Raw genomic sequence first — 19,375 nt, 5'->3', positions numbered from 1 at the left:
TGGATTTCTCATATTGTCACATACTGTACAATTCTAATGAAGAATTAAGAAAGCATATGTTTAGATCATCTCCCCCTATGTAAGCTGAGGAGAAAACCTGTATGTGCTAACATTTCACATTCTACACTGTCTGATCAAAATACCTTTACAACTACCAGGGTAGCTGACAATCAACCTAAAATGAATTTCTTAAAAAGACAACCTAAATCATTATATGAAGTAGACAAGAAACTACTGCTAAATTTAATACTATGTTGCATGTAACTCAGCTACATTTCTACTTTGCTGTACAAGACCATTTGGTTTTGTAGTGACCTTAGTTCTCTGTGAGATTTTACTATTATATGTGCAAGCATACCAAATCTGTACTATGATATTAGAGGCACTTCTCTACTAGAGACACCTTATAACACACACTTCTGCTATTCTGCCATAAAATATAAAAGCTATAATCATACCATTTTAAAAATAAATGAATCAACTACAAAAGCACCACTAATGCCCTCACTATCTTCCAAGGCTTCTACTGTTCTTGTAGTGCAGCATTATCATTTTCCCAGACTTACCCTTATTTTCCTGTCCAGAAATGTAGTCTAGGAAGATTCTGAGGCTCAGATTTCTCCATGGTCTCTGTACGTCTACTAGTATTAAAAGTTCTGGCAGTACTAAGAACCACTGAAAGTTTTCTAACATCTAAATATTCCAACTATTACCATAATCTACATGTACACTGGCACAGCTAGCTTTTTGAAAGTTCCCTTGTGGATCAGTTGTTGCATATTCTGATCTGTTGATCTACACATACTCAGCACACCCATTAATATCAAAAGAGTTGGATATACTCAGCATGACCAGAATGACTGTGCGCTGAAGGCACAATGGGTTTCTCAGATTCTTGGAACATCTGCCATATTGCATATGCACTGTTCTTGCTCCATCCAAGAAGATCCTAATATATCCTAAAAACTAGGGGAATCCTAAAATATGGTATACTGCACTATCTTTGAAAAGCCAGCTCACAAAGTAAACTATCACTGTGTACTATAAGCTATCAGTAAAAATCCAATATTGCACTTTCTCTGCCTATAATTTACCTGACACATAGATAGATACAGGTAAGTGCCTCTAACACATAGCAAATGGCATTCCATGCCTCAAAGGCTCTCCCACCTGCAGATGCAAGTCACTCAGGATATTTAATGTCTGAGAGACTCCATCAACTTCACCAGAGCACATAAAGAAAGTCTAAATCCTAAGTGTATAGCTTTCTATCATCTGTTCCCTGAGTCCCGCTGCTGTTGCTCACTTCCCTGGAAGCAGAGCTACTAGTGTTTAGCTCTGCAGGGTGCTCAATCTCCTCCTTCCTTAGCCCACTCAGGCTTGGACTCAAAAGTCCCCAGCCTCATATGAAGGAGCTCAATCTTCCCTGAAATTTCATTCTCTAAACTTACTCTCTAATTAAACCCAGATGCTCCATCCCACTCCTACCATAGGTCAACATTCATTTGGCAGCATATGTCCAACTTGCTGCAGAGAATTTACCATTACAAACTAAGGAAGGGTCATCAAGCTTCCGGCAGTGTTATAAAAATGATTACAGTGATACTTCATGAATTACCATAGGTTTGCTTTATAATGGGGGAAACTTAAAGTTGGTTTAGAGCTGTCTTGCATGATTCAGTTCAACCCAAAGCAGACAACATACATCCAGATGCCTGTCACTACACCTTTCATCCCATCTTGTAGAAAAGAGGTTATGCTGACACTTAAAATATTATTTCCTTCTTGTACAAACATTCAAATACTAAATAAATATGCATTCTTTATTCCAGTTAGGTAACTGTCATGAACAGGTTCATAAACTGACCTAACTGCCTTTTGACAGTCCATTGTTTCATGGTTTATTAAAATTACTTTTTTTAAGGTTTGTTATATATCAAGCAATACAGGTCTAGCAAGGTCTGTTCTGCTTTTGCCATTCAACCTCAATAAAATGCAGCCCCCCATTTCCGACTGTCACTTCACAGAAATCTGATCACAACAGGTGTGGGAAGGATGAGGGAAGTCCCATGACAGACTGAGGGGCTGGTGCTGGACGGCTGAATGGAAAAAGGTGCAAGGCACAGATTTCCCAAATGACCAAGTGTTAAGAAGAAACCTCCCACTAGATGGCTCACAGGGTCCTTGTCATATAAATAAGTGTAGGAATACCTGACCCAGCAACCATGGAAATAAAAATCCGTAATGAAAACCATCACCAGAAAATAGCACTCAGAATTTGCCATGACTGCACAGTCCTCTGCAGCTATGAACACTGAAAAACATCACGCTGGAATTCATACAGCTCAGAGTCTTGATCTCTACCTAGTCTTTGAGCTAGTCTAGACTCACAAAAAAAAAAAGCGGCAATGAGCCACTACCCAGGGGATACTTGTGACTTCTACGGGTTTTGTTTATATTGCTACACATTCTATTTAGTAATACATTCTGTTTTCAGAACTGTGTAATTTTATTTCCTTCATTATTTTGTTTTCAGAATTTGCCTTTATTTGAAAGGTAGAGCTGAAGGATGTAGAAAAGGAAGAGCTAAAGGATGTAGAAAAGGGCAGCGTTAAGAAACCTCCATCTATCATTCTGTTCACACACATGCACATTCACTCATAAAGCCAACATTATCTGATAGTTAAAAAAAGCACGTACACTCATCCTAATTCAAATACATTCTGGGGAAAAAAAGCACATTGCATTCTTATTTAAAATTGGCCAGTGTTATAATTGACCATGTATTTTATTCCTATGCAAAAAATCTTCATTTCCTTTAACTGCACTTGGAAAAGCATGCAGTCATCAGCAACAGCAGACTACACCATGAGGAAACAGAATTCTTGTGAATGCAGGATACCCTGTGTGCAACTTGGGCTTTCACATGTCTCTCTTACATACTTTTTCTTTAAAGGCACCAAAAATCTAAAAGGGAGGCAGTGCTCCATAAAAAAACCCCACAACTTTTTATCATGCGATGCGAACAAACCATTGTAGATTGCTATATTATTTGACTACAATAATAAGGAAATAATCTGCACTGCTCTTAATTAGTGTGGTTCATTGCTATTGCAAGATGACACTTCAGTGTATGTATGAAATGTTAAAAGCTAATCACAACTTTGGTATTACAATCAACACCAACATGACAGTACAGGACCCTAATATTCCCCACTATTTACCACTTCTATGAAAATACCATATCTGAAAGAAAAATGCCCCAGATACCACACTTTTTTTTTAATATCATGTCACCACTGGGCATCATGACTATGCAAATTATTATTACTACAAAGTACACATTCCATTTAAATGTAAAATACTGACTTCATTAACAAACTCATTAGGAAATTAAATTATGCAAAGCTTTATCAAATTAATTAACTGTATTTTGTGGGTCATCAGATACGTTTTCCATTTTGTCAAAGACCTATTATTCTTAAAATGGGGTGCCGTAATTAGTATGTCATTTGCAGAAATAGCTCCTCAGACTACAACATTCTACTAGACAATGATCTTGTACTGCAGGAGCAGAACTTTAATTCTCAAATATGGTTTGTGTAACTATCTTGTTGACCTTCCATACTGAATAAAAGGACAGGAATTGGTATTGTCACCAGTAGCTAGAAAGCGTAACAACAAATTAATCTTGCCAATTTACACAGTAAATCAATAATCGATACATCCAGAAAAACACAGAAAAGGACAAAGCTAATTTCTCAGACTTTTAATTAAATGAAGATTAAGTATTTTAAAATACTTCACCTTGTTTATACTGGGTGAATACTTAAATTGAATGGAAGATCTAAATTTTGTAATATATTGACAACTTTATTCAATACTTGTAAAAATTCATTACATGTTCTTAAGATGCTGTTTCATGACTTTCCAGTTTCCATTACTTAACTGAGCTACTTAAAATACCATTATTATATTTGGTCTTATTAGTAAAAATTGTAAACCAATCTATTGCAAGAACTTATTCCTCAAAAACCTACTTAAAATAATTTCCTCCAAGAAGCCAGATATGAGAAGACAGTATGAATGTACAAGACAAGGATCTTATGTCGTCATCATATTCTTCATGTGATTTAAAGAGTTAAGTATCCAAGAAGGTTTGTCTTACAAAGGGATGTTAGTGTTAAAGTTTCAAGACCATTTAACCACTGTTAAAATACTTGCTGAAATGACTCCTCCTCTGAGACTTATTAATTTCAGTTTCAACAGAATCTAAATTCTTCCCCATCATTCAGCATATTTATAAAATCAAGGCAGACCATTTCAATTTAATTTCATGAAAAACTCAGATAAATGTCACATAAATTATTTTCTACAATGATGACCCAAATCCTTCTGTTCTTTTTGAAGTGCTGGTCACAAGGAAAATCCACTGTCCACTCCTAGAGCTAATTTTAGTGCAATAAACCTACTGATAGAGGGACAGCTGTACTACAGCCATGTTGCAGGATCTACTACTACAGCTTTGCTACATCATTGTAATACAAATGTAGATTTTTAAGCAGGATCTTGATTTCATCGGGGAAACCTAGGAACATAAAGGAAACAGTATGTAGTATAAACTGAACTGAAAAAAAAAGGCAAACAGCAGCAGATTTTCAAACCTCACAAGTGAGAAAGAATGGGAGAAAGGAAAGTATATCTGGTGTGTAGTGGGAAGAAACGCAGAGAACAAAGACAAACTACACATAGGACCATAATCTAAATGTATAATTTAGCTTTGTTTTTGATGAGATTAACGTAATGGAAGAATGAGTAATAGGAATGATGGTACAGAAATGTAAATGATCAAAACAAGATGGATGCAAAACATAAATCACTTACTGCACCCATAGCGGGAGAGGGAGGATAAACTAAATCCAAAACCACAAAAGCACTTTCTCAAGCAATCACAGATTCTGTAGTGAACTGCAGAGTGCTATTAGCAGAGTGTAGAACTGTAAACATACTGCTTGGACTTAACAAGAATGAAAAAGCATTCAAAGCAACTGCAGCTCTTTTGGTCTGAAGTACTGCATGGCATACACAGCTTCAGATGACATTTTAGACTGAAAACATTTGAATACAGAAATTACTAGGATTCGTAGGAAAGGAAATTGGGATATCAAAACACATCAAGCCAGACAATGGAAAATTATTTATTTGTTATATATGAGAAGTGGAAAAATCTGAGCACTAGAATGATAGAAATTAATTAAACTTTCCAGTTCAAAAGCATGGCCCAGCACTTTAGGACCAATAAGAAAATCTGCAATAAAATGGAAGACCTTCAACTGGATAAAAATGGAAGAAAAGAAAGTCTATGATCATCACTATGATCAACTTGACTACCAGCAAACACTGTGACACAATTGGGAGAAAAAGAAATAGTAATGCCTTTGAACAAAGCGTTGCTGAGATCTCAGATGGCATACAATGTACACTTCTGTTCACACACATTCAGGAACAATTAATTCAAACTATGATACACACACAGAAGAACTATGAGGTGATTGGGGACCAAAATACATTGCTTGGAAATCAAGAATAAGTATAGTTTTGTAGACAGAAATGAAAGCTTAGAAAAAAACATACTTGATATGTATTAATGCATCAGGAAAATAAACACTGAGAAGAAAAGAAGTCTACATAATAATTATTAATGTACCGTAACAACTGAGGATAAACTAGTTATAAATACATTTAGGCTGGAAAATAAAAGAACATTTCTAACTGTAACAAGAGTGGTATTATGGAATGATCTGCCTCTAGGAGTAGTGCAAACAGAACTTATATTCATTTATACTTGTTTTAGAGTGTATCAATTTAAAAAATAAATTATACAATACTGGAGAATCTTCAAACTATACTGCTGCAACTTCATTTGGACCCAGCACAAAATTACCTACCACAGAGCATACTTTGATTAGAACATCTAAGAAAACTTGATGAAAACTTGAAAGAGAAGAACAAGGAATAATATGTTTCTTTCATCAGACACAATTTGTCCTTGCTAACAAGGAAGGAAAGTTCTATTAGAAAGGAATAAATTTTATTTTCAATAAATATTATACAAATACTAATTTGAAATTAAGTTTTCTGAGTAATATATATAACAAGGTTCCTGAAGCACCACAGTGTTTTGGTTAATGGGCTCACTGAGCTGTCTGCAAAAGACAGTATTTGGGGTAATGTGGAGAGAGAAAAAAAATGAAACCTGGAAAATAGCAGAGAGAGATGCAAAGAAGGACATTGATTGCTACATTCTTTCTTTTAAAATGACTTTCACAATGGCCTAAATCAATTCTTTTGTGTGTTGCCCACATGTAAGGACATCAAAACCCAAGAAAAACACTGAAAATTCATCACTTGAACCCCCCCAGATGACAAAGAAGTATAACCATATCATCACTAATATGCTATTGCATGCAAAGGGCAGTCTTGCCATTATCTCAGTGCTCAGATCTACCTCTCCCCTCACTATTTCAGCTATGTACCTTTTTTTTCTGTCAAACTTAAAAAGCCAAACTCATACTCCCTAATCATATCTCCTTCACTGATTCATGAAATGCCAGTCCTACAGTCCCTGCCTCTTAAGGTACCAAGCAGAGTCTGTGATAGAAGTTAGAGATTTCATAACTGAGCCTTTTGTCTCCTTCACCTCTCAAAGGCTTCTATGGAGCTAGTCAAATTTTAACTCTGGAAACATTTGTTCTATAATTCTTCTACATCTCATACTTCAAAAATTGAGGCTGAGGTATGATTCATGATTTTTTACTTAAATTACATTTAAAAAAATCAGAGCGTTTCTTCCCTTCTCACTGGTTTCAGAAATTCCTGTGGGGTTTTGTTAAGAAGCCTGATGAGCATAAAGACAGACTGAGGTTCATAGACAGACTGCTGTATGCTTTATCTCTTTTTGCATAACCTCTTGTAACACAATCATCTATTTAAATACCTTTATAAGTTAAAAAAAAAAAAATTCAAAGGACTCATAAATCTAGAGGCACTGGGCCATGTTGAAGATCCTCAGAAAAGAAAATACTACTAATCTTCAGGCCAAATTTTCTTTGCCTCCCAACAGACAACACGTTTGCAGGAGAAATGACTCAAGGGTTCTTGTCAGCTCTTCTTACGCTTGTTGCTGGCTTTTCACTATGGAAGAGGACTTCTTTATAAGACAGCAAGGATTATCATCCTTCTGGCATTTTTCCCATGCCCAACTTTTCATTCTGGAACTCTTGCCTCTTAAGCAAGAATAAGCAACTCTTGCATAATCTTTTCAGTGAAAATTAAAGAATACTTCTTTGTTATGGAGCAGTTATGCCTGCTTTTACTTGGGCAGAGGATCTTCTCTTGAAGGCCACCAAAACAGTTAGAACGAAACACATTGGTCTGTCCATGGCACACTGTTGGTTCAAAAATTGGTCCATATAAAAAGATTTTCAATAAAAACTAATGCAGAGAGAATGTAAATTAGTCTAATTATTGCTCCGCGTGTAATTTTTTCTTTTTGAGATGCTGTCTTACCTTACACACGGGACTAGTTACTATTCCTCTTTTAAAGTGGGAAAAAAGGCAGCTTGATTGATTTCATTTGTCTATCAGGTTTGTACGTATTTTTGATGACTAGAGCTAGGCATACAGCATAAACATGATTGAATTTTAAAAGTAATAGGCTTTTGTTCTCTTTGTATCACTTTGATATTAATTTCCAATATGCCTTCAAGCAGGTGGAAAGCATGGAAATGTTCCAGTGAATGGTAAGCTTGCATACTTACGCAGTTGTGCTTTGTTTCTTTCTTCCAGTGTGATGGGCCCATGAAAGTAAGCAAGGCAACTTCAGGACTTAACACATACAGACAATGCTTTAAAATTAATTTCTGCAGTGTTAGGTGAGCAGCAGTCTGTCTTCTTGGGTTAGTGAATTTTTTTTCCCTTCGAAGTTCAACTATGTGTCTTGGCTAATGCATGCATCAACTGCATTTACAGCAGCTGCTGAGAAATCACCGAAAGTAAAAATACTGTGTGACTATGGATAGTGTCAATAGTACGTACGAGTGATGAAATTCCACTGCCCCACCATTTACCACTCCATCAAGTAGTATCTGCGATCTGACGCTTATAGAGGTGATGTGCCTGTACAAGATCAACTGAAATGACTCCTGGATTTTCCAAGCTGTGCTTGCAGTCCTATTCACATTCTCACCACTACAATCCACTGCTGATTTGAGAAAAATGATGCACTTCTGGAAAACCACAGCCACACGCATTGTCTTCGATGTTTTGCCCATTACTTCAGGTTGTAAATCCAAGAGAAAATGCAACAGCAATGCACTATATATCTTTGTTCAGGCTTTCAGTTGCACTAAGAACTCTAAAAGCCCCATACCCACGACAGAGGCACTAGTAAGTATCAGAAATGGTAAGCATCCCAGCTCAGTGGAACAGAACTCTGAAGACTTGGATCGTACCCGCAATTCTGCTAGTAGCAACTTTGAGATCTCCTGAGGAAAACTACTACACATTCTGGTACTTACAAATATCTAATTGAGAGATCTGATGGATCTGCCATTGAAGAAAAATTGTGTACCTATAACATTATTACTAAGAAGTAATAGTTTCCTGCTGATGTTTACTGCTCAGCAAAGCTCTGTCATTATCTTTCTCTTTTTTTTTTTTTTTTTTTTTTTTTTTAATAACTGCTAAACCCATTATTTCTGCACTGGCATTTTCTATGCAGGATGTACCAAGCTTCTGCTTCTCATCTTAAAGCAGCATGAGGAACACTAGAGTACAATGCCTTTTCATCCCTTTTTCTCAGTTACGTTTCTTGATTCAGTGCCAACTGATGGTCTACTCACTGTTGGCAAGAATATCTCCTACTAGTCTGCACTACCTTTAAAGCTAGGGATTATGTACCTAAAATAAGGTCAAGTGCAAAGGCAATAAATACATCTTTTGTCATGAATGTCAAGGTTGTTATCTCCAAGTCAAGTGATATGGACTAGCTTGTATGCCTACTTCCATACTGTCTGTAGGGTGTGTGGTGTGCCACTATCTCTCCTCCACCTGGGTTTTTCTAACCTACACCTGGATTACTCTATTCACCATCGTAGCCACTGGAGCCAGCCACAGCTATTGCAGACACGAACAAGTATGTACCTACCGTAGGTGGCTGAAAGACTAGAATCCTAAAACAAAACAGAGAACAAGCTAATGTGACATCCCTGACATACCCAGGCTAATGTAACGTCTCAACGAGTTCATGTCATTTCAGCAGTCACAGAAGCTGGACAAAGACTTGAACCCACCTCTTTCAATTAACATCGCATACATATTATCAGCTATTCAGGATAGGATTTTTCAGCTAACTTTCACCATCAATCTTATTGCTGAGAATTCCTTTTTGAAAAATGCTGAGAAACAGCTTTTCCATTTATGTAAAGTATATGTTCTAGTAGCAAAGAAAATTCAGTTTACTGTTCTCATCCCCGGTATACAACGATCCCTGATTTTGTGCTGTTCCAGAAATTAGGGCTCTATCTACTACTGAAGATTTAGGGGTCCAGTATACATTCCATGAATACAAAACAAACTTGCAAATAATGCCACTTCTTGAAGAGAAAACAGACTAACTGTGAAACAAACCCAAATGTTTCTTTTAATTCATGACAGTGACAGAGAAAAGGCCAGTCCATTTTAGCTTGCTGTTAGAAAAACACTCGTTTCCGGCTGTTCAAAGAATTTGAGTCCTAATATCAGGTCATATAAAAATCACACATCCCCTCCAATCTAGTCACCATACAGAAATACTCTGGGTGAGATTTTAGTCTCTGTAATGCTAGATACTGCTTTCATATTGCCTTCAGCAGAGAGAGTTTCATTCTTGAAACTTGAGTTTCAGGGGTCCTAGAAAGAAATTCTGACAGTTGTTATTTCTTGAAAAATAACCGGGCAAGTTTAAGTGATTTTTAACAAACAGCAGACAGAGCCATCAGGCTAAGAAGTTGCATTACACATAATGCACCAACTTGTTTGTGATAGAAATTGCCGAGAAGAAATTTCCAGAGATCATTATAGTCTCGTTTGTGCAGAGCGAAAGCTAACTTAACAAAAGGTGAAGAATATGCCCTCAGAAAGCATCCACCTGATTTTTGTAAAACTAAAGTTATTAATGCTCAGGTAATTACCAGAAACACTAGTTGTGTAGAAGTGTAATTGGGAAGATGTATATGTGTTCTAGAAGCACAAAAACTACATACTGATGCACACGCATACAAACTCTTTTTTTAAAAAGAAAGCCTAAAAATCTCTAAAGAGAAACTATTCAAAAGAACTGACCTACTGTTAGTCCACATTCAATCCCCTGTATAGCCATGATCTATAAGGTTTATGCTCACAAAACCAGAAACACATGCTTGTACACTTGTAAACGCTTCTAAACACTCTTAACACAAACCCGATCTCATTTTTACTAGCTTCCACACCTGATGTTAGTTTTGGTTTAGCCAACAGGAATGCAATCAGCAGCAGGTCTTATTGGACCTATCATCAAAATCAGAAAATAATGGTTTTCTACAGTTGAAACAAGTATGGCTCCTTTTTAGTATGTTACAAGTTAAGTACGCATTACAGTATCCAGTGAAAACCATAATCTAGCAGTTACTGCTCTAACTATACAGTACATAGAAAATATTTGTGAGAACTTGCTTCATTTCACTTTCATGGCAGGCTATGTTTAAAATGTAAATGTAATATTTATAACTTTTTAAAAATACATTCTGTTTAAACCTAACACCATGATCATCCATCGAGAAACATGAAAACAACAGTTTTTTCGTATTTGTAGCACTTCAGATCCACTTCCATCTTACAGGGAGAGAGACACCCAGAGCACACAGACAAGGCAAAACAGTCACGGTGTTTTTCGCAGCAGCCTTAGTGTCTCACTCATTTGCTGGATGGATTTCACCATGTTAGCTGGTGTCTCAAGGGCAGCCTGAGACTCACACATTAGAAGTCTCATGCATTTTTAAAACTGAAATACACAGAGGTAGAAGGTGAGGACTGACAGGCTTCCAAGGCATTACTGTAATGCAAATCCAAATAGTAACTGTTTTCAAAAGCAGGCATGGATTTACTACAGCAGCCAACAGGGTTGTATCCCATTCCCCATCTGCAAGCTTGAAAAATCATGTGAAACACATATTAAAACATGACTGTGCACCTTCCCATGTCCTATTCACTACCTAAAAAATAGCACAGGTATTAAACAGCCTTGTTTATAATCGTTAGCTCCTGTCTTACAGCCTAGATGAACAGCATTAACTCCCTTCTCTGAATATATCTTGTTTTTCACTTCACAGTGGAATAATTTTTAGGTAATGCCTTGCAGCCACTTTTGCTTTGCATATTTATAACATGACCCTTATATTTATATATAGATAATAAAATGTAAGGATAATGACTAAACAAAGACACTTATACTTGTGAGTTAGGCTGCACATACCACATTTTTATAGCAACCTTTTAATAAAGCCTAGGGAAAACACATTTACATGAGTGAAGACCTATTTAAAATAAAACAGAAATCTAAAAAGTAGAAATTCTTACCCTAAAAAACTCTTTAGTGGAGCCAGAATCTAATGTCCCATAAGCAATTTCTGTTTGCTTGGAAAGATCCTCTGCACTTTCAATGGGAGACACCATCCTCTCAACCGTCAGGAAGGCAGCTAAGTTAGCCGTGTAGGATGAGATTATGATGAGGGTAAAGAACCACCACACACCTCCAACAATGCGCCCAGACAGGGATCTAATAACAAGTATGAAATGGATTTGTAAAGTGAAATGAAAGTCCTAAAAAGGAACACATGTTATCAGTTTTATGCAAATGATGCATTATACTATAGGGAAGCATTTCAGGCTATCTCGTAGTGCAGCTCTGCATACTGATCAGATGGGAATCAATGCATACGCCACTACGTCTCCTGGACTTTGCGAAATCAGGACTCCAGAGTTTACTTTAGGGAGAATTTAGTGATCCAGTTCTTCAAAGTTCTGAACATCTTGAAAGGAAACTGCTCCCATCATGATGTGCTATATTTAACACATAAGCTTTTGTTCCCTCTGAAGTAAATTTGTGCGACATTATGAAGAGGATCAAACAAAATCAGTGGTGAGACAGTGCTTTTAGATAAACCAGTATGCACTTAAAAATTAAGTGCCTTTAGCTTGCTTATTTTCCTAAGGCATTCAGACAAAGACTGATTTCCACAAAACAATGGCCACTATGCTGCTGTGGACAATCTATTCTGAGAAACAAATAGCATTATTTGCAATAAAAACTGTCCCAGGGAATACCCATAAACTAAAAAGTGCACACAACTTTTGAAAGATACAAGCATTTAAAAAACTGAGGACTGGACATGAAACAATCAGTGATAATACAGAAAAATGGTGAAGAAAGTATATTTTTTAAATAATAATAATCTGATGTTTTTAACTGCAGCAGGTGGGCTCTTATGGATCTTTGTTTTGCATCTCCTGCTCAAGAAGAGAGAAGAAAAGAGAACTGAAGAAATTATATCAAACAGTATAGAGCACACAACTAGAGAAATTCAATGACTTTCAATACTAGAAAACTAATAGAAGACAATTATTGATACTGCCATTATTGTCAAACTTGACGTTTTCTTTAATGATCCTTTAACCTTTGAAATTACTTACTACTTTGTTTCCAAACAAGACATTATAGGACGGACTATATAATCTTTGGAGATGTACTTAATTATTTGGCAGAAAAGTGCATGTAGTTGAAAGTCTAGTACTAAGGCATTGCAGTAGCTTAGGTATGTCTTGATGTGTCTCCTATATCTATTAAGCAAACAAATTACAAATCACTTACCCAGCCTACTGTATTGTGGATGAGATTTCAAACTAATTCTGACAAAATATTTATATAGAGATATATATAGATATAACTATATATATACACACACATTAAAACATGATAATTATGTAAAGCTGATTTATTAAGCAGGGAACAAAAATAAATAGAACCAATTCTGGACAAATTATTTTTACTAATTGTTATTGTAAAAAATCTCTGTGGTAATTCAGACATGAAAAAACTTATTCCATGTCACAACAGACTCACTAATTCACTCTACTACATGAAAATCAAATCAGATAAGGTCCCAAGTATGTTATTAAAAAGGACCATACAAAAGAAATTATTTCAAGTTCCTTCTAAATTGAGATGTGTTCTGCAAACAGGCTTTCTGTCACCTTTGAAAAAATACTGTATACTTATTTTGACATGGAGGTAATCTGAGTACAAAATAATTCTACAACTAAAAGAATTAATTATATGATAAATATATATTTGCAAGGTAAAATCTCTGACAATGTGTATTTAATAACTGATGATTTTATAGCACTTTACATTGTACTGATGACATCTGCTATAAATGACAATAATCTTCAAAAGCCTATGATCTGTCAGCAAAGTCGCTACCGACTTTGTAAAAAAAGAATAAGCTCAATGCCAATCCAGACATTATGCTCCCATATGACATTTTATAAGTAAAATTTTTGAGTGTCATTTGTATTCAAAATTTTCCCATAAGGTCTGTCCCAGTTAAAAAAAAAAAATTCTTTTTTTAAACACATTTTGAAAAGTTTCTAAAGATTGATAATTATACTCCATTATGAACCAACAATTGTACAAGCACCTCATTCATCAGATCATTAAATACTAAAATACCAATTTCTGTGCACAATTATCTAAATTTGTGCACCACACTTTTACAAAGGTGAAACGTGAAAGTACATGGTAGTACTGAGACTACACTCACATCTCAAAAAAGACAAGGAAAACTTTGCTAGGTTATCATTATCATATCACTATTCTGTTCTATTCTGTTCTGTTCTATTCTATTCTATTCTATTCTATTCTATTCTATTCTATTCTATTCTATTCTATTCTATTCTATTCTATTCTATTCTTTCTGTGCTACGTGGCAACATGGGGATTGTTATTGCAGACGAGTTTCCAGGTGGTCCAGTCTTACTCAGCACCACCTTCTATTTCATAGTCAGGAAGCCCTAGTTACTTGTCTACTCTACAATTCTTACAGTAGTTGTCACTTTTATTAGAAAAATGACAGTAGCAATAGTGCAAAACTTAACTTCACAAAGACATTTTACTGATGTCTGAAGAGATTCCTTTTCATATCTGCTCCAATTCATTTGCAGGGAGTTCAAATTCCACAGTGATGGTTTTGGTGCAAGAACAAAAATAACTGAGGTGTTTTCAACCCTTTTCTATTTTTATAATAAGCAGATAATAGACAAACTAACTGCTTTCCTCAAAAATATGATTGTAATGAAATAAAGTGCTGTTAAACACCTCTCTGAAACTAAATCTTGAATCTCCAAAATTATTACAGTTTCATCCACCTTTTATGATGACCATTTACTATCATTATTCTTACATCACTTTCCAAAAGTTATTAAACCACACAGAAAAACTGTCATGATTTAATAGCCAATACAATAATAAAAAAAAGATTGTTATTCTATTATGGCCTTGATTCAATAAAAATAATTTTGCAGCTAATAGAGGACTTTGCAGACAACTAAACCTGTGAAGAGTGTAATCAATACAAAAACCCCAAAGGACTGAAATTAATACAGCTTCTCATGACCTGAAACGATTGGCTCTCTCTTCACTGTCTTGTTTCTTGTATACACTTCTTATGGTGTTATATGCCAAATCTATTCTGTCTTTCATCATAAAGGCTGGCATATCTCACTGTCATACGCCAGCCTTTACACAGAATTGCGAAAGTTCTTACACAATAAATGCTCCGCTATTTCCGCAGTAGAATAACTTGAAAACCTGCTGTTACCTTTTGGGATGCACAACTTATACCTAAGAAATGCTTCCTTGGTGTGATTTATTTTGCACACTAGCCACTAGATTCACTAGAAATTGACCTGTTCCCTGTCTTATTTTAGGATGTTTAGAAGAAAGTTAAATTGCTTAGTATAATTAGGTAGGTCTTCTGATTTCATTTCTTTAAACCCAGCTGCCCTGTTTCACTTGTCACTATAGTTCCTTCAAGCAGCAAGTAGTTATTCACCTACTTACCTACCACTTTGCTGAATCAAGGCTAGAACCACTTGTGCACAAGGAAAATAGAATATTTAATGAGCTGCAAAGGAATTAACTTAAGTGCTTTGCAGTTGTCCCTAATACAGTAGGTGAAAATCCATGAGGAATTAAGCAATTATAAACTGGACCTTCAAAATCATTTTAGCAATATCCTTTGTGACTTTTCTAAAACTAGGCCATGGAAAAACAGCAGTGTTTTGCAACTATTCACATGAAATTAGAGCCATCACATCACCTTTTTTTCAGTTCAAGGTTCTCCTGTAGGAAAACAGTGGGTTAATAACTGTGTTATGATATGTAGTGAGTTTTAGAGGGAAAGTACTGCTTGTGTAGTTCATGACTGGTATGTTACCCTTTTTTCCCATTACAGTTGTTGTGAACCATATGCACTGTCAACTGTAAAATGGGAATATGCAGCAAAAACACGGTACCCCTCCAAGAAGGCATGGAATGACTTGAACCTTATGCATTTTACAGTCTCTGCATGGTGTATATAACCTCACTTAGCAAAGGTATGATCGACGTTAAGAAACTATTGATCAAATACATTATGACCCTACGTCACAGACAACTGCTTTTGTTTCAAGGACTTTTGTGATTTTAGGAAGGGGAAAAAACATAGTAACTAATTTCTTTTTGAGAGTGAAAATATATGCACCATGAACCTCCTCTGGCTGAGATGGCTGAGACCAAAAATGCACAAAGTTGAAATGGGCGAGTAACCAACCTTGGCGAAATATCGCATCCTTGCTGCATAAAGGCACCCAGGGAAAACCAGAGACTATTAAATATCCCAAATTCATTAGTTGATTCATTAGTTTGCGTTTCTCTTCCATCTTCAAATTCCTCAGTGTGCCACTCATATGGGCTAAATCTGCTGACCAGGAATAAAACTACACTGACCCCAATGTAGGCAAAAACAATGCACATCCAGATTTCATATGCTAATGGATCAAGAAATGAAAACACTCCTGGCTTGGACTTCTGAGGCTTCTTGATCATTATTGATATCCCCAGGCTCATAAAGGGCTTTGAGAAGTCAATCACCTCTTCTCTCACCAATGTTATAGTTAATGGAGCAATTGCAATATCGGCTTTCTGTAAAGGAAGAAAAAAGCAAATAATATCTAATATAATGATCGGAGCAAAGAATGGTTTAGTTTCTATTGCATTTCACAAATGGAAAATAGGACAGCAGAGACACCTGCCACATTCGTTTCACCAAGAATGTCCTATGGAAAATTTCAAGAAATTTTTAGTTGAAATTATTCTTACTGAAATACATATAACCATATGGTTGGCATATTCCAAGCTTCCCTTTTTACATGTGCCCTTTTAAAAGTATATGACATTTAAAAGTGTTAATAAAGTACTTTGCCTTTCACCTGGTCAGAAGGATGAAATATGCAGTCACTTTCCCCAACTTCACTTGCATTTAAAAATCTAATTCCATGCTTTACTTTCAAAATTTTTCATGCCAACTCAAGTTACTAATTCTCTATCAAAGGAATGAGATAGTTTTCCTCTACTCTACAGAGACAAATAAACCAAATCCCACTCCTTCCATCTGTCGTCTTTAATGGCTTTATTATAAAAGATTTTCTTACCCCATAAACAAGCTCTCCAACCATCCCATTCCAGATTTTCGTGTCTGCATCCCTTGCCCCATACTTGCCATCTCCAACAATTGTGAGCTTATATTTGAATCCACAGTGTTTAGCAATTTCTGTAGCTAAGTCCACACAATAGCCCTCATATCGATCATTTCCTTCAAGCATTTCGTGATTTTTCTTCATCATGACGTATGGGGACTCCTGCACAGAAAGAACTTGACTTAGCTACTTGATACAGACAGATGTATCAGTTGTGCACTTCATAGATTAATGTTTCCTTTTACATGTGAAACAAAGAGAGAAGGTAGTATCTGAATCATACATGCTAGGTATATGTTGGCTGTTAATTATTAACGTGACATATCCTTAACACATTTAAAAGCTGCATTCTCCACAGTCATATACAAATAACAATACTTACAGGTATAGCGATTCCCAGCAGTATGTTAATAATGACCATGAATGTTAACAGGAGTTACGCATTCAGAGAAGAAAGAGTAAGTTCCAAAATGAGTTTCTTTCTCTCATACAGTTTGGATGGAAGAAGGCAAAGGTATTTAGTTGCTTTTGTTGTTGTCTTAATACAAGAAAATTCTTTCCTATTTCACAACCACATCCCTCCTTGGGAAAACACTTCAGGCTCGCCAGGCTATATCTTTATTGAGTTACTACACAAACAATAGGTAAGATATCTATAACTATGCAGTAAAGTACTATCATTAGCAAAACCGGTGATGAGTCACAAGTCATACTAAAGTAACATATCTCCTCTTTGCTCAGTTGTTACTGATACCAAACTATTCTTGCATCCAGTGAAATTCCTATGCTAGCCTGTGGCTTGTCCAAACTGATAAAGAAGCTGTGTAACTTAAGGAAAAATGCTGTTCTATGATAGTACATAACATTATTTTCTAGACAACTAGAATACAACTTTTAATGTTTTATTTTACACTTCACCAATCTATAGCAACTACAATTCTGAAGCATAAGAACCAGTCTCTTTCCTGCTTGGCAAAATCCGTTCTCTAAAGCTAAGACTATGATTCTGCCTCTCAGATAGTTCTCTCCTTCAAAAGCAGGTATTTAATTTCCATTCTCAGGTCTAAAATTTTTAACTTTCTAGGATGTTCAATCAACGACCGTTTGTCTTCTACAGAACAAAACCGCATACTGAATCACATACATTTCCTTAATTTCCAGACTTTATTCATGTATCATAATGTGTAACAGGTCACAACCTCAAATAATAAAAAGACAGTATATTTAAACTAACACAATGACAAGAAACAAATCACCGTAGGACAGACTGTCTTCTGACAAAATATGAGGTTAATTACCAAAATAGTGGTGACAATAATAGTCTTATTCTCTAGTCCTGAAGATTCATTTCCAAGAGGGCCATCAAGAGGATTCACAACCATTTTGTCCACTTCACTCCAATATCCAATCTAAAGAGAGTTTATAGGATGCACAGACACCAATGAATATGAACTTTCATAGAAAAGGTAAAGCATGTTATTACTATGCCCTTGATTCATGCTCACAAGGAACTATTTTAGCTATGGATTTATCAGTGTAAATATTTCCATTCATGAAGTTAAAGACTATAACAAATAGTAACAAGACTGTGAACTAATGACATTTGGTCACATTAATTTGTCTAATACAGGTATACTGTTTTCACTCACATATTAACAGGTTTTAGTATCAACATCACACACTGTAGAATTGAAAGGGTTATGAAATACTCCAGATTAGGAAGACAGGAGAAACTGGCTTTTCCTGAAAGGTTTGGAATTAGAGCAGAAAGATAATCACATTTAAAGAAACATCACTGAAAAGCTGTATTCTGCATTTGTCCTTCAGAAGCACACTTCCCCAATTACTGGCTCACATTTAGTAATTCAGATCAGAAAGCAAAAAGTTTAATCCACAAAACTGAAAGGAAAATACTCTTACGTAGTACTTACCAGAAATAACAACTTGTATTTGTTAGAAAGAAATAATACATATTTTTACTTTGTTCTGCAAGACCATTGTAGAATACACCTATGAATAAATATTATCACAATTCACACTTTAATTAATCTATAGTGTTTCATTACCTACCTTAACCCGTTGCTTAGCATGGTAAAACCTTTAAAGACACTGTAAGACAATTCAAATTACCTTCCGAGGACCAGTACTTTTGAGTTCCATGACGTTTATTGTAAAATTGATTCTCTTTCCATTCTGATCAAACTTTATATTCCCTGTTAGACCTTCCACCTGAACCTATACAGACGAAGATGAAAGTGGTAGAAGAATTAATTTTGTTTCATTTTAGAAAATGCATTTTATATTTCCATAAATTATTATTGATATTTCAAGAACATTCAGTTTAGACTCTTTTCCATACCAAATACATTATCTTAGTATAAGACATGTTCCTGAAGAGTTCACTTCCACATTATTGTCAGCAAGATCCAGGCAGGTTAGGAGACTGGAAGGTTCTTTTCAAGCATTTAGAGAGATTTTCACACATACACTCATCCCAGCATTC

The 19,375-nt window shown here is 35.6% G+C and overlaps 1 protein-coding gene across 3 annotated transcripts in view; it reads right to left on the bottom strand.

Moving 5' to 3' along the window:
• GRIA2 (glutamate ionotropic receptor AMPA type subunit 2) overlaps nt 1-19,375 on the bottom strand; it is a 92,789-nt gene that overhangs the window by 4,385 nt on the left and 69,029 nt on the right. For all 3 annotated transcript variants that reach the window (XM_075709090.1, XM_075709091.1, XM_075709092.1), the window contains exons 8-12: nt 19,003-19,107; nt 18,171-18,281; nt 16,828-17,034; nt 15,948-16,318; nt 11,656-11,854 (exon numbers count right to left, since the gene is read on the bottom strand). In XM_075709090.1, coding sequence (XP_075565205.1) covers nt 11,656-11,854; nt 15,948-16,318; nt 16,828-17,034; nt 18,171-18,281; nt 19,003-19,107 — 993 coding nt within the window. The remainder of the gene's footprint in view (nt 1-11,655; nt 11,855-15,947; nt 16,319-16,827; nt 17,035-18,170; nt 18,282-19,002; nt 19,108-19,375) is intronic.

This window comes from Pelecanus crispus, chromosome 4 (genome assembly GCF_030463565.1).
Source record: "Pelecanus crispus isolate bPelCri1 chromosome 4, bPelCri1.pri, whole genome shotgun sequence".
In the NCBI taxonomy this organism is placed as follows: domain Eukaryota; kingdom Metazoa; phylum Chordata; class Aves; order Pelecaniformes; family Pelecanidae; genus Pelecanus; species Pelecanus crispus.
The sequence above is the reverse complement of the archived record's forward strand: the minus strand, read 5'-3'. Positions and strand labels throughout refer to the sequence as shown.